We start from the raw sequence: 24987 nt of genomic DNA on the forward strand, positions 1-24987 counted from the left end.
TCCCATTTGAAGTACTGTCTATTTAACTTTAAATATAGTTTTAAAACTTGAACAGAATTTGTTTGTATTGTATTTAAATTGAGTGCAAAGAAGCATGTTTCATAGATGGAACACTATGTTAACTATATGATCATCAATGAAGAACGTATTACCTTTTTGGCTCAACATCATAGCCTGTGCTTCCAGTCCTCACACAGATTGGTATCGATCTAGTGTGGCTGTTAAATAACAGAGGCACTAGCCAGGCTGGATTGCTCAAGACAGCCGGCTGATTGCTATCATTGGTGCTAACTAGAGCGCCACGCAAGGTGTATTCTAAAACATTTGAGCAACTTTCTTCAAACGACTGCTCGGAGTAAGTCAAAGTTACTGTGGGATTTATACCCGATGCTGCTACCGTTCTGCCAACGCTAGGTGATGGATAACCATTGCAGTATACTTGGAGATATAACAAATATGGATATGACAAATAGTCCTGCATGGGGAGTAGACAAACAAAGGCAAAGATGACATCGAAAACATTCAACAAATAATATTTTAAAGAAATCCATGTATTTTGTTTATATATTGTTATATAAAATGAGTCTTTGGGTAAAATGTATATAAATATTTGCTTCCAATTATTTAAAAAAAAATTTTTGTAGACTTTTGTGTAGGCAAGCCCCTTAAAAGTGAAAACTTGTATTCACGTCGTCAGTTTTGTTTTCTTTTTCAAATCTTAGAAATCAATTCGTGAAAATAATCAGTGTTTCAAACGTAAGGCCTATTGTTTTTGACAGCTACATAAGTGTGGCTAATTTTAGCTTTCCCATACTTTTTAAATTTGATTCTTTACTTAGTAATGGGGGGGGGGGAGAAGCTGCTATTTCTACTATAATTATTATAAGTTTGAAGTTCTGAAATTGTATCCATAATCAAACAACCATTTATAATATTTATTCTGACATGGTTTGGGGTCTTTTGGGCTATCTTAGTTATTATTCATAAATACCTCAGACAGTTTCGCTATTCCTATTGGTGGAGAGCGCGTCACGTGGTGTGTATAAACCTTTGTTTATGACCAGTAAAAAGTGTTGAAAACATGGGCGTGGAACACGAGCTTGCACCTGTGCTTATGAAAGTTTCTTCATTCCTATTGGTGGAGAGCAACGGCCGGGACAGTCGTGCCACATCACGCGATACACGCTACGCGCACAGCATTCCCTTTAAAGGAGTTGTTTACCCGAGGGCCTTACCATTTCATAGCTGGAGGGGTGTTTTGTTGAAAGCTTGCACCTGTGGTTATGTAAGTTTCTTCATTCCTATTGGTGGAGAGCAACGGCCGGGACAGTTGTGCCACATCACGCGATACACGCTACGCGCACAGCATTCCCTTTAAAGGAGTTGTTTACCCGAGGGCCTTACCATTTCATAGCTGGAGGGGTGTTTTGTTGAAAGCTTGCACCTGTGCTTATGAAAGTTTCTTCATTCCTATTGGTGGAGAGCAACGGCCGGGACAGTTGTGCCACATCACGCAATACACGCTACGCGCACAGCATTTCCTTTAAAAGGAGTTGTTTACCCGAGGGCCTTACCATTATAGCTGGAGGGGTGTTTTGTTGAAGGAAATCATTGAACAATTATAATTTTTGCATTTATTTTACCTTTTAACCAAAAAGTGTTGATGTTTTTTGACCGAAAAGGTATTATGAATGGGAATCAAAGTGTGTTGAATCGGTTTTCAATTAGTAGTTCTTGATAATTTACCTTGACTTTGTCTCGGTAAAATTATCAAAAACCAGGCCACGTTGGGTTTAAACCACTAGTTGAAAACCTCTTCACCACACATTGATTCCCTTAATTATTGTATTTATTTCACCAAAGCAGAAATCGGTTTACAGATTCAACTTTAGCTTGAACCTGTGGTCCAGGCAAGTAAATCAAGATATAAACATAAAAATTAGCAGGAAAGTGGTTCTCATAGCATGCACAAAACTTAGACAAAGGCTCTTTAAAAAAAAAGGGCCTGTAATCCCTTTTTCGTCAGGCATACTTAGTCCATTCCTCAAATTTTTGAGGATTAAGCAACCCCAAACTGCTTAAATTTTCACTAAGGGGTGAATCTAACACAATACTATCCCAACAAGGGTGGGTTTTCCCGTTATTTTCTCCCGACTCCGATGACCGATTGAGCCTAAATTTTCACAGGTTTGTTGTTTTATACATAAGTTGTGATACACGAAGTATGGGCCTGGACAACACTGTTTACCGAAAATGTCCACTGGCTTTTAGAGAAGCTAATTGTCTTTCTTAAAGACACAAGTATCACAGACAATTGCCACCATGCTCCATGGTAATTGCCTTGATGCCCTATAAAATGCCCCAGTAGAACTTTGCATTTTCCTCATAACAATAACCAAGGAGAAAATGCCTTGGTGCCCTTGGCCTTTCTAAAACGACGCATACAGGCCAGGGGCTGATTTCACAAAGGGCTAAAAAAAATAAGATTGATCGTAACGGCAAATCAATCGCAGTTGCGACTGCTCAGCCATGACACACCATATATTATAGGATAAAGGAGATTTATCGGACAATAGGCTATTGTATCGGAAAATAAAAATGAGTATTGACCAGGGGACTCAGCTCTAGACAAATACTGCTGCACTGTTGCATAATCTTTTTAATTGTTTGTGGGTGAGTATTCTGTGTCTGAACAGAAAAAAAATTGAGCTTTTAATTTTTAATTTTTTTTTTAAAAATGGGAACTGTGTCCATGATCATATAGCAGGCCTCTATTTGTAACTATATGAACTCTTAATACCCAATTGCACTTGCATGCGCGTTGGCTATACCTGATCAATGGCCAGCGTTCATGTGCAGTAACTGGGTGCGAGTCCATCAACTCCATACACAGCCACTGTAAAGGCCTGCTTTGATCATAATGATAGTCCCCCCTGAAATTGATGTGACCTAGGATTCTTACCATTGCATCCGACGAGCCCATGTTGGCAACAGAAATATTGCTCAAGAACTCTGACATTGATACTAGTGGCTGTCTGTCTTGTACAAAGGCACTCCTCGTGAACGGTTTGTCTTGTCTGGCTACTTCAACTTGCCACTGGCACACTGCTAATGTGTAGTCCATTAAAAGACTTGCAATCGCAACAAATGTGAGTGTCATACTCCAGCTAAATGAAAGTAAAAACAAATGATAACAAACTTGTCTTTGGCAAACATTGGGAAGTTAGTATCTCTGTCAATGTCACAGTCATAGTTCATACAGGTTGCCTAGGCTGTATTAACAGGTCTTGAACTTAACTCTTGAACTTGCAGGGGCACAGCAATTTTCCTCTGGGCACTTCTATGAGGAAAATGTAGTAAACTTGTATTTGAACTTTGCAAAGGGACACCACAGCAAAAGCCCAGGGCGCCTCATCAGCAATTACTGTAGGTGCGGTGGGTTATTTGAGACATTCATAAGGCTGAACTCCTGAACATGCTGAAGAAGAGGATTCATGGATTGACAGGCTTTTAATTTTATTTTGAATTAATATATTTTTTAAAATATTTTTTATATAATACGACCAGTTCTATATTATAAATTTAATAACTACAAAATGTTTGACACCAACTCTGTCACGAAAAAGTATCACATTTCTTCTGAAAGCCTAGAAATCAATGTTCATGGCCCCGGCTATTTTAATAACCAAAATGTATGCATGAACAGTGATCCGAAAGACTAACTGAATACAGAATAACGGTTCTGCAGTACTTTCTTGGACTTGGGCCTACCCATAGAGCTATATATATTGACTAGAGTAACACCCCGTTATACACGCACTAAGGTTTTGAAGCCGTGTGGGCGCATCCATGTTTATGTACAAACCAATACAAAAGCTTGAAATTTTGTACGGCAATTGTACAGCTATTTGCATGATCGTGCATATTGTTCTTTTCTATGCGACATCGAACCGACAAATGCAGCAAATGTGAACGCACAATCTGCTGATGAGCGTACAAACTGCGCGAGTCATGTGCGTCATGTTTAAAAGGCGCGTATACTTTGTTAACGGTACGTCAATCAAGTCGAACAAATGGTTTTCGTAGCCGGATGCATGCGAATGGGCAATTGCGTATGTAGTAAGCGCACACGCCGAATGTAAAAATGTGTTCTCTTAAAGTTAAAATTGTTCCGTAGTCCACAACACACCAAACATATCTGTGCCCAGGATGCCAGGGTGGCTTCAAAACGCTGAGCAAATTAGCGCTTTAGTCAATATATAGCTCTATAAATTACAGGGCCTACCAAATCAAAAAAAGCAATCACCCAGCACCACCAACATGATGACTAACTTACATGACGATTTAATAAACAGAAAATGCAAATAAATACGAGAACACACTTCTGCTTATATACATGATTATGATATTGAGGTGATATGGATACAGTTTTTACACTCTGCTGCAAGTGCAAGTGCAGTACCCAGTAATGTGAATCTGACAGTGACAACCACTGACTAACTGCTAACTGCTGACTACTACTACTGCTGCTGACACACACACCACTGCCAGTGCCAGTGTAACGTTAGTGTAGTGCCTTGTTAGCGACTGTGCGACTTATTAATTATATTTAAATTGTACATTACCTCATTTTTATCAGACAAGTTGAAAGTATTGCAGTTGCCATCCTTTAATACTTTACGGTACCTAGGATTAATCAGTCACTATCCTTGTGTTTACTCCCGTACGTCAATGCATGCCAATTAGTTACAACAATGATTATTCTTTGTTCGTTGACACATTTTTTTTAATGGGCATCAAGTAGGCCTACTTCAAGTAGTACTTGCTGCAAACAAACATTAAAAACCGGTTCTACATGGATCGTCGATATCTCTTGAATTCTCTACAAGCTCAATCCGCAATAATACAATACAATGCGTCCGTATGAAAAACGTATTTACACGCAAACATCATGACACTTTTTAGGGAAAAGATGTGCTGCATGCCGCCATCAAGCAAAGTTTTATACCTTCGTGATTGGTCGACTGTTTCGGCGGTGTGGGTGTTTGTAAACTTACACTCTCTACTCCAGTACTTTTTTTGTTTGGCACAGTGTTTGCTAGACTTGACTCAAGTCCCAATCCCGTGAGAATCTCTCTATTTTCAGTCCCATCAGAAAACTCTGCTACATATCGACGGCGGATTTTATGCCTAGGTCCTCTCGCACAAGAACGGGACTTGAATCATGTCCAATAGTTTGCACACTTTTCCATCTTTTGTTTCAGTTGTGTGGGTGGGTGGGGCGGGATAGGGGGGGCTGTTTAATCCTTCTATATCCCAGTGTGATGTCCATATTTAAATGCAAACAGAATGTACAACAAGGATTGCATGACATGATTTTCTAGTATTAATAGAAACTTATGGAGTCAAATTGTGAAAATAGAAACATCTTGGCCAACAGCTCATAAAAAAAGATTCCAGGAAAAACAAACTTTAACTGCAATTTCATAGTGATTTATTGTTGCTTTTGAATACACATTCAAATAAATTATACACAATATTTCTATTTCATCACTCTAATTCAAAGTGAACCCATAACGGTACATAAAATATAATTTATTGTTTAACATTGTGTTTCTTTCAGGCAGTGTTGCACTAGAGTACTCTAAAAACCTGATAGACCATTCATTTCTGAATTTATATTGTTTATTTGTTCTTCCATATTTTGTTTTAAACAGTTGAAACAAGGCTACTATTAATTCTTAAATGAGGATATTTTCACAAGGGAATAAGCATTCCTGTGAAATACACTACAAGTAATTACATTTACACATGCAGACTAAAATGCCTGTTTTTTTTTTTCACAGGAGTCTGGAAAGTACCGAGTATACAGTGCTTTACACACACTCATGTAACTAAATTGTACAAGAAATTGCTTTTGGTGAAGTACACTTTGTGCCTGACAACCTTTGGCCTACATGTATACGACTCTTTTGAGTCATACAAATAGAAAATGTGTTTATTTTTTTCATGTTTTTCGGTAATGACACCAAGGGACTCTCACACGTAACATGTGACCTGTGTAGGCTCGAAGATAACTGTGTGGAAAAGATGATGAAGAAATAATATTCCGTTTTAGAGCAGTGTCTTACCAACTAGAACACCGAGATCGCCGGTAGCTAGAGGCAGTTAGAATAATATGTTTTTAGCTGCGGGTACGACAACAATATAGTACATGTTAAATTTGCATCTTGGTGCGGTCAAGGTCGTCCGCGCTTCTGTACCCCGAGTACATCGGAAGATTAGTCTCCCTGGATTTTCTGCTCTCCCCGCTTGAGATTCAGAGAATAGCGCAAGACAGGAGAGAATGGGAAAAGTTTGAGTCCGCCTGCTGTGCAGCCAACTGATGATGATGATGATGATGATGATGTTGGTAAGACACTGCCTACTGCAGTATAAAACCAGCCTGCTGACTAGTGTTTTACAGACAGATTATTGTGAGAACTTTACAGTTTACACCTATGCTTTACAATTCCAAACCTACTCCTTAATAAAGTCAAGCTAATATCAAACAAGAAATAAATAAAATATGTTGCAGAAATATTCCTGGTCCAGTAACAAGACATAGGCCCATTTTTGCAGAGCAGCTTAGCAGAAAATAATATTGTTTATACTTTTACTGCTTGGCAAAACTAAGCAGATTATCAGTTACATTTTGCAGTATGTAAAATGGTATTTAAGCATGAAGCCTTATTCTTGTGAGTATCATTTTGTTGAGCTTAAAGGGACACATTGCCTTGGATCGGTCGAGTTGGTCTTTGAAAAGCGTTTGTAACCGTTTTTTATAAAATGCATATGGGTAGAAAGATGTTGTAAAAGTAGAATACAATGATCCACACAAACATGCCTCGAAATTGCAAGGTTTTCCTTTTACCTCGACGACTAACACGTCGGCCATTTATGGGGGTCAAAATTTTGACTCCCATAAATGGCTGACGGTGTTAGTTCGCACAGTAGAAGAAAAACCACGCAATTTCGAGGCAAACTTGTGTGGATCATTGTATTCTACTTTTAAAACATCTTTCCAACCATATGCATTATATAAAAAACGGTTACAGATGCTTTTGTTTTGACCAACTCGTCCGTTCCAAGGCAACGTGTTCCTTTAAAAGTGTGCCTTTGGTTTTGGAACCGTTTGATTGTTTTACTGTAAATCCGTAGTGTGGCCCTTACTTTGAAGTGGCTGTCTGGCCTTGTGATGTTAGGTGATTTCTCTACTGGCAAGCACAGTAGTTCCAAAGTGTCTATGAGTTAAAAAAACCCTCATGAACTACAAAAATGTCTGAAGAACTTGCTTGCTGCCAGGTAGTTACACCACTAACTGTCTTTATCAAGAATGATGATGGTCGACCGAGGTCCAAATGATGATGATGAAGTCCATGCTTCATTAGCCTTTCATCTCTAAAATTCACCTCCAAAAGTGAATCCAATTCCTCAGATCTTGCTAATAACAGTCATCAGGCCTAGAGTTTCATTTTTAAACATTTTGAAAGGGCAAGTTTATTTTGCAAAGGGCACTTCCATTTGAAATTCTTAAAGTCAATGGGAAATTTTTGAAGGGGCACCAAGGTCAAGACCATGGGCAACAGTGGCCATGACCTCCTTGGCCTTTGTGTAATTCCAGGTCCGAGTGGATATATCTTTACTGGGTGAGAGTGCTCCTTCAATCCCTAGCACTCCACACCGTACCGGTCAAAGTTCCTGAAGATAATGCCGAGCTGCAAGTGGACTTTTCCCATCGCCGAAGTGCTCAAAGCATATCGTTCAGCGCTGTGCACCAGGTCAGGATTGCGTAGCTGGGGGGCACCCCCGATGAAGAACTGCGATATCTGCTCCCTGGAGGTGCCTGTGGGACGCCATGTAACACATTCAATGTTGTGCGTGCCTGGGGATGTAGGCAGATGGCAGAAGCCGTACCCATAGAGTTCATTGCGTCCATAGTCATCCTGATGGTACACTTCAAACTTCAGCTTTGGCCATCCTAATAATTCAATTGAATTTACAAAAAAAATGTGTAAACAAAAATTATTTTTGAAAATTATCATCAACCTGGACAATTGTAATGCCTTAATATAATTGTTTGCACAATAATTTCAGTTGTCAATAAATTTCAATTTGGCAGGCACAATTTATGCATTGTATACAAAATATTTTGTTTGTCTTTGGACTTATTGTTTGGCAAATTAAATGACATGAAATGAAAAGACGAAGAGGTAAGCTGCACTTTTAACAGGTAAGATTTGCCTTTTTAAAACCAATTGTGAGTAATTAATGAGCCGTTTGCGTGTCAGATTTGAATTTTGTCTGGTACAACAACGTGCTTGATTGATCACTTAAATTTAAATTCCTCAGAATAAAAAAAGGAAGTGTTTTACAGAAAAATAAATTTAATAACGATTATGTACAAAAAGGAAAGTGGATAAAAAGGGGGACAAAATACTTGGATAAAAAAAACAAGTAGTAAAAATTTCAACTGTTGAGAAGTGTGGTTAGAGATGGAATTGGGCTGTTTTTGTACCTGTTGATTGAGCCAAGTTTGTTAGAATTTCTGAGATTATTATTATTTCTTTTGGGTGGGAGTCAAGTGTCTATGGTTGTTATGAACTTAGTTTATGGATCAACAACTCAGATGTCTCCAGCTGGAGACCTATATGAAAATAACTAAAATGCCAAAGATTGTGCTCAGTTCTGGCTGAAACACAATGTTCCATTCTAGCTGGTGTGTGGACCCGATAAGCAGAAGAAGACATGTGACCAGTGGACAACTTTTGAGGGAGAATGCTGAAAGAGTCATTATAATGGTCCAGTTCAAAGCTTAAATAAACAGACAATTTGTTGATTGCTAATAATACAAATACACCATGGTTTGAGGGTGACTAGTCGATATTAGCTCCCCAAGGTATTGGAAGTTGACAAACTAGTTCCCGAGGCGAAGCCGAGGGAACTAGTTGGTCATTTTCCAATACTGAGAGTCAACTTCCAATACCGAGAATCTTCTACTATACATCATACATATTCAGTTACCGGAGCATGATTTGGAGCAAGGAAAAATGACGACTGGGAAATAAAATGCACATGATAAGTTTGTTCATGTGTTGGATGTCGCCGCTAAAGAGCGATGTTCGTGCGTGTATACAAAACAGTACGACGATCAGAACAGGTAATGCGCATGACAAGTAGAATAGCGCCCGGGCTGACCTGTCCCACAATGGTATAGACTGTGCCAGTCTTGCACGCACCGGAGCGAGAAAACACGACAAATGAAAAACTTGTTTTTTATCAAATCAAATCAAATCTAATCTAGGCCTTAAATTATTAAAAATACCGAATTTGAACAACAAAAATACTCATTAGAGCTTGTTCAATTTGGTCTTAGCTTGTTAAACATTTTTGTGCAATTAATCGGTTATAGTTTATGTATAGACAAAAGGAAATTTCTGGGACAAGGATGTTTATTTGATCTTAAATTTTTTTGAATCCCCTGTTGCAAATCTACGCCCGATTGTGAAATTATCAAAAGCTGGGTTTTACGCGTTGCACAATGGTCACGAGGGCGTTAGATTATCGCGTGACGCAGTTTAAACAGGAAGCTTACGCTTAAATGACCAATGTAAAGGCTTTTCACCCAGTTTCTCGATCGGAGGTGGGCACAAATTCTCAATTTTTTTCAAGTAACTTGACCTGAAGTCAAGTTAAAGTATAGGTTTTTCTTCGTTATTTTGTTGAATTTATTTGTACTTCTATTGTTGACTAGTATTACATCTTCAACAACATATGTATTTTTCTATGGTCATAAGGTACGTTAATAATAATAATAATAATAATAATAAGACTTGTAATGCGCACATATCCACCCTGCTGGGTGTTCATGGCGCAGTAAAACCAAAACAAAAACAAAAACACAACACAAAGAAAAACAGACACAACAAAATTAGTCATTGAAAACCTGTGACATAAGATAAGTTTTGAGAAGAGACTTGAATTTTGCGGTACAAACACAAGATCGAAGATTAAGTGGTAGAGAGTTCCAGATGCGTGGCGCGGCTGAAGAAAAAGACCTGTCACCCCATGAGTGTCGAGACTTGGGTTCAATGAGGAGAAGCATGGAACTTGATCGAAGATTCCTTGATGGAGTGTAAACTTGAAGCAGTTCAGAAATATAGTGGGGAGCCTTGCCATTTAGAGCTTTGTGGACAATGAGCATCAGCTTGAAGATGATTCGTTGAGAGATAGGGAGCCAGTGTAGTTGTTTCAGAATGGGGGTGATAGAACAGGATTTTCTAGACAGTGTCACAATGCGGGCAGCAGTATTTTGGAGCCGTTGAAGTCGGGAAATCTGGTTGTTAGGTAGACTGTATAGAAGAGCATTGCCGTTGTCAAGACGAGAAGTAACAAATGCGTGAATGACCTTTTCAGTGGCACTTTTATCCAAGTACTTGCGAATCTTACCTATATTCCTGATGTGATATGATGATAAACGAACAATATTGTTGATGTGTGGCTGAAGTGTCATCGATGAATCAAAAATAACCCCCAAGTTCCGAGCTTTTAGCGAGGGAGCTATCCGAGCATCACCGATGGAGATGTATGGCACTGAAACCTTAGTTAACTGTTGACGTGACCCAAATAAAAGAAACTCTGTCTTATCATCATTTAACTTCAGGAAGTTTTGTTGTGTCCAACGTTAAACTAAAATAATGGACGAAACAAAATCTCCCCAACGTAAAGGTTGGGACAATAAAGGTCCCGGAAGTTCAAATACGCACGAGACTGCGCGAGACTTGCACAGTCTATTGCGAATGACAAGTAGAGTAGCGCCCGGGCGCTACTCTACTTGTCATGTGCATTTCCAATGTGTGTGACTACTCGCGTGCGCGTTTGGTAATTAGCAAAAGTAGCACCTGGCACGTGATGATGAATGGACCAATAAGAACTCAACTCTCGGTCATGAATATATATGAGGTATAATAAAATAGTTTATTGGATCCATAACACCTTCTGTATCTCTATGAAACCGTGAAACCGATTAGTAAAGGTAACACTATGACTGCCCAGCCACAATAAACTAAAACATAATCACTTCATGAACTCCTGTAGGCTAGTGAGCCACACATTACAACATGAAGCACTGCCAAAACCCAATGACCACTCACGCACGCAATTCAAGGTGGCTATTTGCATTTAAGCCTGCATCAGTTAACTTTTACAAAACTCTGCTGAGCCTTGAATTTGGTCCTTACAGTCATGCATGTTGGAAAGTATGCCTTGGCGACTAGTGTCGTAGTGGCAACTATTGATTTCTTAGTTGAGTCGCGACTATGTTTTTCAAATACACGGTTAATCTGGCTGCCATGACTACAGGCTACTACAAAAAAAGACGGGACTACCTGTTTGGTGAACCAATTGTGTCGCTCTTGACTATTCACGACAATATAATTTACTTATGAAAATGCGGGCTTTGCTTTTTTCACTAGTCGCCCAGGCCTAGTTGAAAGATCCCTAATTTCTGTGACAGTAGAAAAATATTGACAACCAACGTACCTTGAAGACCCTTGGTGGCAAAATGAATGTCGATAGGATGACTCCAGGCAGCGAAAGCCTCATTCTGAGGGAGGTCTACCTGGGTCTGCCCCTCTCTAGCTCCAGCTATTACTTTCCATGCACCACCTAAAAGAAATGGAAGGAATGGTGTTAGGTCTCGAAACCACTCACAGCATCCACAGCAATTGCCGTAGTGCCCCTCAGATGCTTTTGCTGTGTTGCCCTTTGTGCAAAGGTCCAATACAACTACCCCTTACCAGAGAAAGTTTCTGTGCCCCCTTCAGGAATGAAATTCAAGGCATGTATTTAATGTTTTGTTGCAAAGCCTTTATTCACAGAGGTTCGAAAAGTGGCTTTGAAATGCCACAAGATCATGACAACTCTATGAACTCAACCTTGGGGCTGGGCAAGTGACCTTGTCAGTTGTTGGGCAGACTGCCTCAAGGAAAATATGTGAAAACCAGGGGCTAGGCTTCATTGACAAAAGGTAAAAAGAAAGCCCAGGCCAGGCACAAATGAAGTAACTTCACTGCTGCTGCCCAGACGACAGTGTCCACGGCCTGGGCTGGGGCAAGAGGAGCAAGACAAAGAAGAAGATGAATTGGACAAACTTACCTGCATGTATTCCCCATTTACAAAAAAGACTATGGTTTGGAAATCCACTTGCTCCGATGATCTCACCAATAACATGAACCTCTGCCATACTGTCTAGCTCATTACATCATCGGGTGAAAATGCTCTGTCCAGAGGGGAAAAATTAAAAGATCTGCTTTAAAGCCATTATACACTTTCGGAACAAACAAAAAATAAAAGTTCACAGATTTACAAATAACTTACAGGGTTTACAGAAGGTCATGATGACAGACTTCTCTTGAAATATTATTCCATGAAATGCTTTACTTTTTGAGAAAACATTAAAACAGTTATCAATTCTCGTTGTCGAGAATTACGGATTTATTTTAAACACATGTCATGACACGGCGAAACGTGCGGAAACAAGGGTTGGTTTTTCCCATTATTTTCTCCCGACTCCGATGACCGATTGAGCCTAAATTTTCATATATTAGTTAAATATTTTATATATTAGTTGTGTTACACAAAGTGTGGGCCTTTGGACAACACTGTTTACCGAAAGTGTCCAATGGTTTAAATTAATGTACCATTCGGCTGTTTTAATTGTATAAGGTTTACATGTAATGTACATACCCTGTGCATGTCTTCTTTTTTTTCTTTTCTTTTTTTCTCATTTGAGTATGTTTTAAGTTGTAAAGCACCTCGGGTTGATTTAGTGTGAAATGCATAAATCTGACTACAGTACAGGCCCTAATATTATTTCAAATCTAAAAAAAGAAATTGCTTGAGTTAACCCCCATCCCCATCGAACTCCATGGCTCAAAACCACTGTGCACTAGACTACTAAGGCGCTGTCTTCCTTTTGTGTCTCAGCTCAGCTTTTAGTTGGTTAATTGTATTAAGCCAAACATTTAGTAGTGTGTTTTTCAGCAAGTAATATTGTAATGCTTGTACTTTCTCAAACTACAGGTTACAACGCATTGCAGTTCTGAATCGCGATAAACCTTCCTTTAAAGTTTAATTTAATAAATATGTTTTCTTAATCTTAAAGGCAGTGGACACTATTGGTAATTACTCAAAATAATTATTGGCATAAAACCTTTCTTGGTTACGAGTAATGGGGAGAGGTTGATGGTATAAAACATTGTGAGAAACGGCTCCCTCTGAAGTGCCATAATGTTCGAGAAAGAAGTAATTTTCCACGAATTTGATTTTGAGACCTCAGATTTAGAACTTGAGATCTCGAAATCAACCATCTAAATTCACACAACTTCGTGTGATACGGGTAGTTTTTCTTTCATTTTTATCTTGCAAATTCGATGACCGATTGAGCTCAAATTTTCACAGGTTTGTTATTTTATGCATATGTTGAGATACACCAACCATGGCACCAACTGTGAAGGCTAGTCTTTGACAATTACCATTATTATTTAGAGTCCACTGCCTTTAATCTTATGGCATCCTTCCTGTCTTTATTTTCTTGTTTTTTCTTTTTTTTTAGCTCAAAACTTTTCAGAGCCCCATCTCAGATCTTATGATCCAATTCTACCTCGATCAAATGATCAACTGAGTCTGAGGTGAGAGGTTCTACCTCCACAGTCCATGTGAGAAGGTCGACTTGTCCAAACACAAACATGACCAACACAACTTCAAGTTCCAGTCAACCACTCTATGGTATGAGTCAACACACTCAACATTTGAAAATTGTCAATTTGTTTCGTTTTTAATGTGTGAAGAAAGAACGGACCCTGGCTGACTTACCAACATACAAACGGCGTTATTCCGCTACATTTCTCTAATCATGGACCTTTATTAACTTTATAACTATGCAGAATAATGGGTGGGATATACATGTAATAAGTTGGAGTTTTACCTTCTGGTGGCTGTTGTCGCGTTGAATGTAAACAATATTTCAGTCGGAGATGTAAAGCACGCCCTCTACTGGTTGACAGATACGTTGAACACATTTTTTGCCTCGTCTGAACATCTGACGTCACACTTCGAGGCTCGTGAATAAGACAGGGCAGTCTAGTAAAAATATCCCCGTGACCCATCCCACCACCAGTGCCACCGGTAGAGTACAGTGCCACGATCACTTTCGAGGTCTGTGTCTTCGGGCAGAGCGCCTTTCTCTGAAGCTGAGCATTCTAAAACGCTTACCCTACTTCTTTTTTTGCTATAATTAGGCCCTTCAATCAAGGCTTTGCATCGTGTCAGAATTGCTTTACGACAAGTGACACGTGTTATAATGAACGTCCTATCTCTGTTTCATTAATGATGGATGAACCATCCACTTCCCGGGAAGTGCTACATGAACGTCAACTTGCCTAGCCTCTGTTCTACATCATCAGGCTCAATATAAACAGCGTAGTAGGTAGGCCAACAGGCTCTGTAATGTTGAGATGTACATGTATCTTCGGGGTTTAATTAGGCCGATTATCATGTAATGGCTAAGTGCAGTATCGACATCTTGCTCGCATAATATAGCTATTTGCTATTATTTTGCTCTATATGCTGTCATGAGGTCTACTTTAAGCATCAAATTAACAATGTTGATTTACTGTATAGATAAGCAACACCTCTGGCGCAGTGTGAGCGAGTGTAATTGATGTCTCTTCCTTCCTCCATTGCTGAATGTATACACAGATAGTCGACACTCTGACGTTGGTCTGTTTGGATTGTGAAGACACAAACAAAGGACGTATAGTCCTCACGGTACGTTCTTGCACAAAGAAGGTCTGGCTTCAACAACCGTGGATTGAGTTGGAAATGGTGATCACAAAATTATTATCCCTTGAACTGATAAGTTGGCATTGAATCTTTAATATGGTTCGAGAAATCGCCAAGAACTTCAGGGTTTTCGTCCTCGGAATGTTTGTTTTTTTATCGACAGCGTGTTTTGTTTTGCTCGCCAGAAATGCTGCATCGATGGATGGTTCTGCTGTTATGAATCAGCAACAAGAACACCGTGCGAGTCATGTTATGCCTACTACAGTCTACATGGCGGTATCGCCCCCGGAGGTTGGTGGCGGTGGTGAGGAAGGGGAGATCAAGGTGACGGAAAATCCTCACACCGGTTTTCAGAAGTCTGAACAACCCCGGCTTTGTACTTCTATTCCAAAACCCAGGACTACCGAAGATACTCCAAGCGGTGTGAAGATTATAATCTTAGCAGCAATGAGAACTGGATCTTCCTTCGTTGGTGAGATGTTCGGCCAAAATAGTGACATTTTCTACCTATTTGAACCCGGCCTCCCTCTTCATAACACTCTTCATCAACGAGGTGCTGTATTCTTGCAGCCGCTTTTCATTGATTTGTTGGACAGCATTTATCAATGTAACTTGACTGGTTATGAATATTATTTTAAGTGGTTATCGGGGCAGGTTCCGGAAGCGTTGTTAAAGAAAGCCCCGAGTGTGTACAAAGAGCTTTGCTCCAAGAAGTCAAGTAATTCGTCTGAATTTGAGTGTGGGAAAATGACACCTCAGCATTTCATGCGCATATGTATGAATTTGAACAAAGTTGCGATCAAATCAATTCGTATCTCTGATATTGGAAGTCTGTTACCGTTGATCAAAGACAAGACGGTCAATCTGAAAGTGATTCATCTCGTTCGTGATCCGAGAGGGATGATCGCTTCTCGTGTGCTTGCCATGAACGATATAAAAAAAACGGCAGACAAAGTAGAAACATTTACGGACGATACTAGGGCATCACTTATCGACTACTGTTGGAACAATTTGCACAACACGGACGTGGGGAAGAACCTGCCCAAATTCCAAGACAACTATTTACTCCTGAGGTACGAGGATGTCTCTTTGGATCCACACGAAGCGGCTCGACGCATCTATAATTTCACTGGTCTTGGTGCTGTTCCTGGGAACGTGTCCAGGTGGATTCAAGAACACACGAGTGCTCACGTAGCCGGTACTTACTCAACCTCACGAGTGTCAAGTCAAGTCTACCAATCTTGGCGCGGCAGACTCAGTTTCCCAACTGTTAAAACCATTGAGGAAGTTGGAACCTGTTCTCAAATGATGCAAAGATTTGGCTATCTCCCAGCTAAAGATCAAGAACATCTGACTAATCTAAACATCTCCCTTTTATCTGACAAAGTGCCGGATGTCAATCGGGAGATGTACGTTATATGACAAACTTTATGTAGCTTACAATCCATACTGACTGATAGTGTTGTGTTTAGTTCAGGCATAGGGCAAGGACTATAGTTCCTTCCTGTTTCGTTTAGGCTCCACTAAATTTTATTTAGAAATAATCATGAAATTCATTCAAAATTATCATTGGGGTCACAGGTGATGTCATGACAGAAGACTAATCTTCAAAATTTCAAGGCTCTTTCTTCGTCGCATTTTAATGTCAGTAGTCTGGTATTATTGTTTGCGAAAGAAGTATGTTGGAAGGGGAAAGTCGGAGTTAGTATTATTATGACTAAGTAGTTTGGGTTTGTCGATCAGAGCTAAGCAAGATTGGGTTATATAAATCTAATAACCCCCGGGAGGGACTGACGGTTATGGACTGAGGTGAAAAGATCAATGTTGGGGCATCTTGCCTTCAAAATCTCTCCAAATGTTGCTTTTTGGAATTGCTCCTTGTTTTTGTTGTTGTCAAAGAGCTGTTCGTGCCAAAAAAAAAATGGAGGAGTGATTTATCATCAACAACAAACTGTCTCATGAAATACACCCAGTAACACTTTGTTTCTACAAAAGAGCGGACCACGCTCTGTCATGAAACTACATAAAACAAACATAATCATGGGATATTATCATTTTTATTGTTTTTAAAATATATTTCCAATTATATTTAATTTAAACAACAAAAAGTTGTAATAGCCCAAAGCGCCCAATCTCAAGGCATTGGAAATCACCATAGGCAAGGACTTGTTCTCCGGTCACAGAATCCTGAAGTTGCTGGAAGGAATAATTAAAGGCACTGAACACTATTGGCAATTACTCAAAATAATTGTTGGCATATAAACTTACTTGCGTATTAACGAACAATAGACAAGCTGTTGATGAAACATATTGTGAGAAACAGCTCCCTGAAGTAGCGCAGTTTTTGAGAAAGAAGTAATTTCTCACTACAATAAAATTATTTGAATTGAGTTCGAGACCTCAGGAGGCATCTGCAAGCACACAGTGCTGTGCGACAAGGGTGTTTGAGTTCAAAATTTCACAGGTTTGTTATTTTATTCATATTTATACGTTGGTCTTGGACAATAAAATTATTACCAAAGGTGTATACAGGGTCTTTAAAGGCATTGGACACTACTGGTAATTACTTTAGCATAAAAATGAGCAATGGAGAGCTGTTGACATAAAACATTGTGAGAAATTAACGGCTCCCTCTGAAGTATAGTTTATTTAGAAGGAGGTGTAATTTCTTCCTAAAATAACAAAATACTTCAGCTGCAGTCATCTGAAAGCACACTCATTATTTTGTGCAACAAGGGTGTTTTTCTTTCATTATTCTCTGTCGGCTTCGATGACGAATTTAGTCAAAATTTCCACAGATTTGTAATGTTATGCTTAAAGGAACACATTGCCTTGGATCGGACGAGTTGGTCTATAAAAAGTGTTGTAACCGTTTGTTATAAAATGCATATGATTGGATAGATGTTCTAAAAGTAGAATACAATGATCCACACAAACTTGCCTCAAAAATGCACGGTTTTCATTTTACTTTGCGAACTAACACGGTCGGCCATTTATGGGAGTTATAAATTTGACTCCCATAAATGGCCGACCGTCATTAGTCGACGAGGTTAAAGGAAAACCGTGCAATTTCGAGGCATGTTTGTGTGGATCATTATACTCTACTTTCACAACATCTTTCTACCCATATGCAATTTATAACAAACGGTTACAAACGCTTTTTACAAGACCAACTCGACCGATCTAAGGCAACGTGTTCCTTTAAATATACTGGGATAGCTGAATACTGGTCCTTGACATTATTACCAAATATGCCCTATGCCTCATTTAATGAAGACATTAAGTATTAATGCAGATGGTGTTTTCTAAACGACTCATGTGTAAATTAATAATGGACTATTGTTGTACTTTAGTAATACAGTGTATACGATGTTATGAAACATCGTTGCCATGGCAAATCTCAACACGATACTTGGTGCACACACTACTTAATACACTAAGGAACACGACTATTCAAATGTAATCACATTGTTGTTGTGTTAAAAAGTTTAATTAAATCTGGAACAAATCTTTCACATTAAATCTTCAAACTTTGTAAGTTGAATGTAGATCTGTGGATATTATCGTGTTTTGTGTTACAAAAGTACCTCAAGCAAGTAATAAAAAACAAACTTCTGACTGAAATGCACAACGACATTGACAATATTTTGATGTACAGAAAAACATGAAATGCTCCCGAGACGGACTCGATGCAAACCAAACACGATAAACTGTCATTTCCAACTGAAAAAGTTGTGACCTATACACATTATTGTACACCATACACATCTCACACTACAAAACAACGGGGTGGTAAAACCGACACCAGGTGTTGTCACATTAGATACAGAAAAGAAAAACCAAAGTTAACCCACTAGGGTGTTATAATGACACTAATTTTTGCCAACACAATAACATGTGTTATTTTAACACCTTACGATGTTTATTAAATTTGTATTCTCTCTTGTGTATCTAAAATTATGTGACAATACCCATCATGGTGTCGATTCAACAGCCCCGTTTTTGCAGTGTTCTCTGTCACTGAACGTCTCGAACTGAATCATGTCACGGTTTGATCTGTCTGATTTCCGTTTCGATCCAGATAGTATAGACTTTCCGATAGTAGACTTTCCGCATCCAAAACAGTAGATGTATAGCGCCCTCTATGATACACAACGAAAAGCAGGATCGTCGATGAGGGTGCACCACTGTGTACAAATATTATAACCTCTCAGTAACCAATGTTAAAATAATACTAAATATTAATCAGTACTCAAAAACTATTTAAAAGGTCTCTCAACCTCTTGAACACCAATCAGATATATTTTCAGACCACTAAACTACGGATTTCTCGTCAATTTTTGTGCGTGTCAGCCGTTTGGATTTTTTTCTAATTCACCCCCCCCCAAAAAAAAAAAAACACCCGAACCAATGTGTTTTGCCTCACCGACTTGCCGCCAGTTTTCATGAGGCACTTCTCCAATTCCAAAACTGAGCCAAAATGTATAAAAGCTCCTCAAAAACCCAGAACCAGTGTCTTTTTTTTGGGGAGTGATACGAACTTTAAAGAATTACTGTGGTTTCCTCAGTTTGCAGTTGTACTTAATTAATACTAGAGTACACGAGTAACAAGGATTTTATAGTGATGGCCAAAAGCGCCGCAAATATGACATGACATTTCTTTTGATTGTGTTCAAGTTTGTTATAGGGTAAAGTTTACCAAACTTTTGAGACGTAATAAGGAATCGGACCGATAGCTCTTTTGTGTTTAAAGGCAGTGGACACTATTGGTAATTGTCAAAGACCGGTCTTCTCACTTGGTGTATCTCAACATTTTTTTATGCTTAAAATAACAAACCTGTGAAAATATGAGCTCGATTAGTAGTCTGAGTTGCGAGATAACTATGCAAGAAAAAACATCCTTGTCACGTGACGAAGTTCAGTGCTTTTAAATGCTTGATTTCGAGACCTCAAATTCGAACCTTGAGGTCTCGAAATCAAATTCGTGGAAAATTATTTTGATTACCAATAGTGTCCACTGCCTTTAAGATTGGGAACCGGTTCCGAACCGGAGATTTTGGTTCGAAAGGGAGGTCGTGTTGAGGGGTGATGTATGTTACTTTTGTAGGACAAAAACACAATGTCCACAGACTTACACCAAACTTACACAGTTTGAAGATAATGATAGTAGAAAGCTTCCCTGAAAACATTACGTGCTGAGGTGCTGTTGTTTTTGAGAAATGAGCAAAACAATTTCATGAAAATTATTTTCGTCTCATTAGACGAAAATTATTTTAATCATTTACAAACGTATTTTCATGACATTGTTTTACTCATTTCTCAAAAACTACAGTACCTCAGTAAGTAATATTTGAAGGGAAGCTTTCAACTATCTTATCTTCAAACCCTGTATAAGTTAAATGTAAATCTATGGAAATTTTGAAAAGGTACCCAAATCCTTTAAAAGGCCTTATAGTCACGAGACCTTATCGCGGGATTTTGGGCTAATTTCACGGGAGAAAAATAAGGTGTGTAAGAATCCATCTGAGATTTCCGAGGAGAGGACTGTTGTCAGCCTCGACGATTTTTGAGTTATTGAGAACTCAAGTTATTGAGAACTCCGAGTGTACATAGTTTTTCCAGTCATAGTTTTGTGAAATATTTTGGGCGTCTGACACACCGAATTATTACTCGAGACAGTAAAAACAGGATTGTCAGAACGACCTGGTTTTCCCCACAAGGGCACTGTTATCAGGCAACGTACGACATTTCGTTTCCTTTGTCATTCAAATCTGTAATAACATGAACTATACAAAGGTGTATGGGTAAACACAAAAATAATTGCATGATGCGGTCAAAACGTTCGTAGATGTCGGCTGGAGCCAGCGCTTTTAAGAGATACAAATTGCGTGTATTGGGGGTGACTGATTCTAGTGAGCAAAACAGTGATTCAGTAATAGAGTATACTTTTTTTTAGTGAAACCGGATTTTGAAATGGCTCAACAAACCTAAGCTTCTAGAAACGTTAGTAAAGTTTTCCTTGTTGGAGCAGCAGGCTTTTTATCGGCAGCGTCAATATTCATGCTCGCTGGTGGTGCTGCGTGGCTGGATGGTACCACTTACCAACCTATTCCTCACATTGGTTTTCAGAGTTCCAGACAGTACTCGCTTTTTACTCAAACTCAGGACAAACACATGACAACTGAAGACACTCCAAGCGGTGTGAAGATTATCATCTTAGCGTAAATGAGAACTGGATGTTCCTTCGTTGGTCAAATGTTCGGCCAAAACAGTGATATTTTCTACCTATTGAACCCGGCACATTCCTTCAAGCTGCCCTCCGCCAACGAGGTGATATATTCTCGCAGTCGCTTTACATTGATATGTTGGACAGCCTTTATCGGTGTAACTTGACTGGCTATGAATATTTTTCAAAATGGTTGTCGACGCTGGTCCCGGCAAGTTTGTTACAGAAAGCCCCGGATATGTACAAACTGCTTTGCTCCAAGCCAGATATTTCGTCTAAAAAAAAGGTACAGTGTGGGATGTATGGATTTGAAGAAAGTTGCGATCAAATCAATTCGTATCTCTGATATTGGAAGTCTGTTACCGTTGATCAAAGACAAGACGGTCAATCTGAAAGTGATTCATCTCGTTCGTGATCCGAGAGGGATGATCGCTTCTCGTGTGCTTGCCTTGAACGAAGGTAAGAAAACGGCAGACACATTAGACAAATTTACGGACGACACAAAGGCGTCACTTATCAATTACTGTCGGAACAATTTGCACAACACGGACGTGGGGACCAACATGCCCAAATTCCAAGAAAACTATTTACTCCTGAGGTACGAGGATGTCTCTTTGGATCCACACGAAGCGGCTCGACGCATCTATAATTTCACTGGTCTTGGTGCTGTTCCTGGGAGTGTGTCCAGGTGGATTCAAGAACACACGAGTGCTCACGTAGCCGGTACTTACTCAACCTCACGAGTGTCAAGTCAAGTCTACCAATCTTGGCGCGGCAGACTCAGTTTCCCAACTGTTAAAACCATTGAGGAAGTTGGAACCTGTTCTCAAATGATGCAAAGATTTGGCTATCTCACAGCTAAAGATCAAGATAATCTGACTAATCTAAACATATCCCTTTTATTTGACAATGTGCCGGATGTCAAACGGCATATTTATGCCTTTGACAAACCATACTAACTGGGTTAACACAGTGGCAGTAGACACTATTGGTAATTGTCAAAGACTAGCCTTCACAGGTGGTGTATCTCAACATATGCATAAAAGGACAAACTTGTGAAAATTTGAGCTCAATACCGGTCATTGAACTTGCGAGATAATAATGAAAGAAAAAAAAGACACCCTTGTCACACGAAGTTGTGTACGTTTAGATGGTTGATTTCGAGACATCAAGTTCTAAATTTGAGGTCTCAAAATCAGATTCGTGTAAAATTACTTCTTTCTCGAAAACTATGGCACTTCAGAGTGAGCCGTTTCTCACAATGTTTTATACGATCAACCTCTCCCCATTACTCGTCACCAAGAAAGGTTTTATGCTAATAATTTCTTTTGAGTAATTACCAATAGTGTCCACTGCCTTTAAGTTTAGGGTAATTTCTCTGTGGTTTGGGCTACACTTTTGAAAAGGTTCTATTTTTTTCCCTCGTTTAGTTTTGATCAATATCAGTTTTAAAAATGTTATACACGTGTGTTATTTGAGGAGGCAGTTGACAAACTTGTGTTTGACTTTGTTGGAGCCAACTCCTCCACTTCCAGAATACGTGGATAATATATCATACAGAGGGCTGAAATCATACAAAAGACCAGCAAAATTCCACCACTAAAATCCGGAAATTATTGGTATACAATGGGCACATTTTGATCACATCTGTGACCATTTTTTCATGCAGCTTAAGTATAATTTTTTTATTCAAACATTAGAGTATATTATGTTTTTGAACAAAAACATATTTGTTTGAGTAATTGTTTGTTACGATTTATAAGTTTAAAAAATAGATAAAGTTGTTTGGGGGCGACTCCGCCTGTCCCTTTTGTGACGTCAATCGATCGTACTTATACGTGCAAGTACATGCAAGTCCTAGTCGTGAGTTTGTACGTTTCGAAAAAAGTTTTTTTTCTTGCATTTTTCGGGCAATGTCGACCAGGTGTATTGCTGCTGTGTGCAGCAAAACAACTAAAGATGGTGTCAGTTTGAAAGTGGTACCGGTCCGACGTCTTTTCCAGCGCTGTGCAGCAAACACTAGATCGAACCGTCGTGCTTCGAGAATCTGGAATATACCACATTTTGACATGAAGAGAAAAGTTCTTTTTGAAAACATGACGCCATCACAACAATTTTTCCAGCTAGTGTGAAGTCGAAGAAGGTGTGACGAATCTAAAGGATCCGATTGCCTAACTAACGTGACAAAATCGGGTATTGTTTCAATTTTAAGGGCATAAATTTTTGTTAGCTTGCGCCAGGCGTCACTATCTTGTGTTGGCACTGCATGCGATTCACCGTGCTGGGTAATCCGAGTGGACCGTCCGCACAACAGTCATACAGTGCGTGCAGTCTGCTCCGTGACCGTAGTTCTGTACGTATGCATCATACCGATCAGGTATCCAGACGTAGTGTACGGAGCCAGACTACACATTTTCTATTCAAATATCGAGCCTCGATTGACGTCACGAACAGCGCCCTCTCGGGTCGGGCCTACTTTTAAATTTGTAAATAAAGTGAACAATTTGTTTGAACCTATAGTCAACTGTTTATTCATATTTTCTGTGGGAAAATCATTATATAAATATAAAGCAAGCCTTTCATAAAATGCACACACTATTCTTGAGGTATTTTAACAACATATCATAACGTGTATACATTTACTGTAATGCAATAAACATCAATGTTTCATGCACCGATAATTGATAAGTATCCAAAGTTTCTAAGAAATATAACTTGATAATGTAAAGGTAAAGCATGCTGGCTAGTGTGAAGTTGTGACTTATCAAAGTAATAAAGAATCAATTATATATTGGGTATATAACTACTCTAGTTTCGAGGTCTGCAGCAAAGATAATAAAAAGGAAGTCAACAATAATATTGCTTTGTATGACTTATGACAATCTGACTATTTTAAATCTGAAGATAAATTGAACAAAATGTTCCTGCGCATCATTTTAAAGGTCTGTATGTATCAAGAATTCCGACATGTTCTCACTGTATGAAATAAAGTTTGACCCCAACTTTTAACGTGAGCAGCGCCCACTAAAAGATTTGTTTCGTTTGCTGACGACATTTTTTTTTTTTAGTTTACTAAGCACATACATATACCTCTCAATAGGAACACAACTTAATGACGTCATAGGTTTAAAAATCCGTTGAACAAAAGCAATTTATTTTTAAAAATCCTAACATGTGCATTACATGCTAGGCATTTTTGTGAATAATTATTTGTTTTATGCAATTCGTTTTTAGTTCTCGTGGAAACCGTTGAGTTAGAAATAAAAAGTTAAAGGTTTAAAATATTACATGTTCCTTATGATTTTTTTTCATTTTGATATGCTATTAGTATACAAAAAATTAAAGCTTCATTTAAGTATTTTTTCAAGGCGTTTTCAACAAATGTTTCCCCCTCGGTCAGTCTCGCTTCTACAGTTGTCATTTTTCATATTTCATAGTTCCTATTTCCTCAAACACATAAGCTATTTCATGGATTTTATGTTGATATGTACACTTTGATGCTTTACAATTACAAAATACAAGTCTGGAAAAGGTCTGGTTTAAAAAATGATGCTGATGACATCACCAAAAATAAGTGGGCCCTCTATAGCGGCAGATCTAAAAATACACTTTTACTAGATGTTTGTGTCAGAGTTTATGACAAATTTTTCAAAATGTATATGTACACATAATTTCCTTCATGATAGCAACATATCTGTGGAGTCCTAGCTTGATGACGTCATCATGTGTCACGTGGTATTGCTTTAAATGTGCACTTTTCAAAGGTGTGTGCCTGCCAAACCAAAAGTTCGACTGAGGTGAAATTTGGTGTATTGTTAGTCAATGACATTAACTTCTTGAACTCGAAATGACGTTATGATGACGTCATCATGTTGTTT

At 38.8% G+C, this 24987-nt stretch overlaps 3 protein-coding genes across 4 annotated transcripts; 2 read left to right on the top strand and 1 right to left on the bottom strand.

Annotated features, from left to right (window-relative positions):
• Window positions 1-7111: 7111 nt before the first annotated feature.
• On the bottom strand, window positions 7112-14059 carry LOC117290014 (B9 domain-containing protein 2-like). 2 transcript variants are annotated; one of them, XM_033771246.1, is made up of 4 exons: window positions 14027-14059; window positions 12196-12319; window positions 11581-11706; window positions 7112-8020 (listed from the first exon to the last, which is right to left on the bottom strand). In XM_033771246.1, the coding sequence occupies exons 2-4, from the start codon at window positions 12281-12283 to the stop codon at window positions 7710-7712; spliced, it is 525 nt and encodes a 174-aa protein (XP_033627137.1). In that variant the 5' UTR covers window positions 12284-12319; window positions 14027-14059; the 3' UTR covers window positions 7112-7709. The 2 variants fall into 2 exon arrangements, with proteins under 2 accessions (XP_033627137.1, XP_033627129.1); XM_033771238.1 differs by having other exon boundaries at window positions 13915-14040.
• A 136-nt stretch (window positions 14060-14195) lies between these two features.
• LOC117290027 (carbohydrate sulfotransferase 3-like) lies at window positions 14196-17260 on the top strand. The gene has a single exon (XM_033771257.1). It carries the CDS (start codon window positions 14980-14982, stop codon window positions 16303-16305), a length of 1326 nt encoding a protein of 441 aa, XP_033627148.1. The 5' UTR covers window positions 14196-14979; the 3' UTR covers window positions 16306-17260.
• Window positions 17261-20723: 3463 nt separating this feature from the next.
• LOC117290033 (carbohydrate sulfotransferase 3-like) lies at window positions 20724-22149 on the top strand. The gene has a single exon (XM_033771270.1). The coding sequence runs from the start codon at window positions 21283-21285 to the stop codon at window positions 22066-22068; it is 786 nt and encodes a 261-aa protein (XP_033627161.1). The 5' UTR covers window positions 20724-21282; the 3' UTR covers window positions 22069-22149.
• The last annotated feature ends 2838 nt before the right edge of the window (window positions 22150-24987 follow it).

This window comes from Asterias rubens, chromosome 1 (assembly GCF_902459465.1).
Source record: "Asterias rubens chromosome 1, eAstRub1.3, whole genome shotgun sequence".
Taxonomy (NCBI): Eukaryota; Metazoa; Echinodermata; class Asteroidea; order Forcipulatida; family Asteriidae; genus Asterias; species Asterias rubens.

Excerpts from the sequence above, each read along its gene's own strand:
- LOC117290014 (XM_033771246.1), bottom strand. The coding sequence starts at position 12,283 with ATGGCAGAGGTTCATGTTATTGGTGAGATCATCGGAGCAAGTGGATTT. Across the intron at positions 11,707-12,195 it reads TAAATGGGGAATACATGCAG|GTGGTGCATGGAAAGTAATA; the intron begins GTAAGTTTGTCC and ends CATTTCTTTTAG. Across the intron at positions 8,021-11,580 it reads TGCCACCAAGGGTCTTCAAG|GATGGCCAAAGCTGAAGTTT; the intron begins GTACGTTGGTTG and ends TTGAATTATTAG.
- LOC117290027 (XM_033771257.1), top strand. The coding sequence starts at position 14,980 with ATGGTTCGAGAAATCGCCAAGAACTTCAGGGTTTTCGTCCTCGGAATG.
- LOC117290033 (XM_033771270.1), top strand. The coding sequence starts at position 21,283 with ATGAATATTTTTCAAAATGGTTGTCGACGCTGGTCCCGGCAAGTTTGT.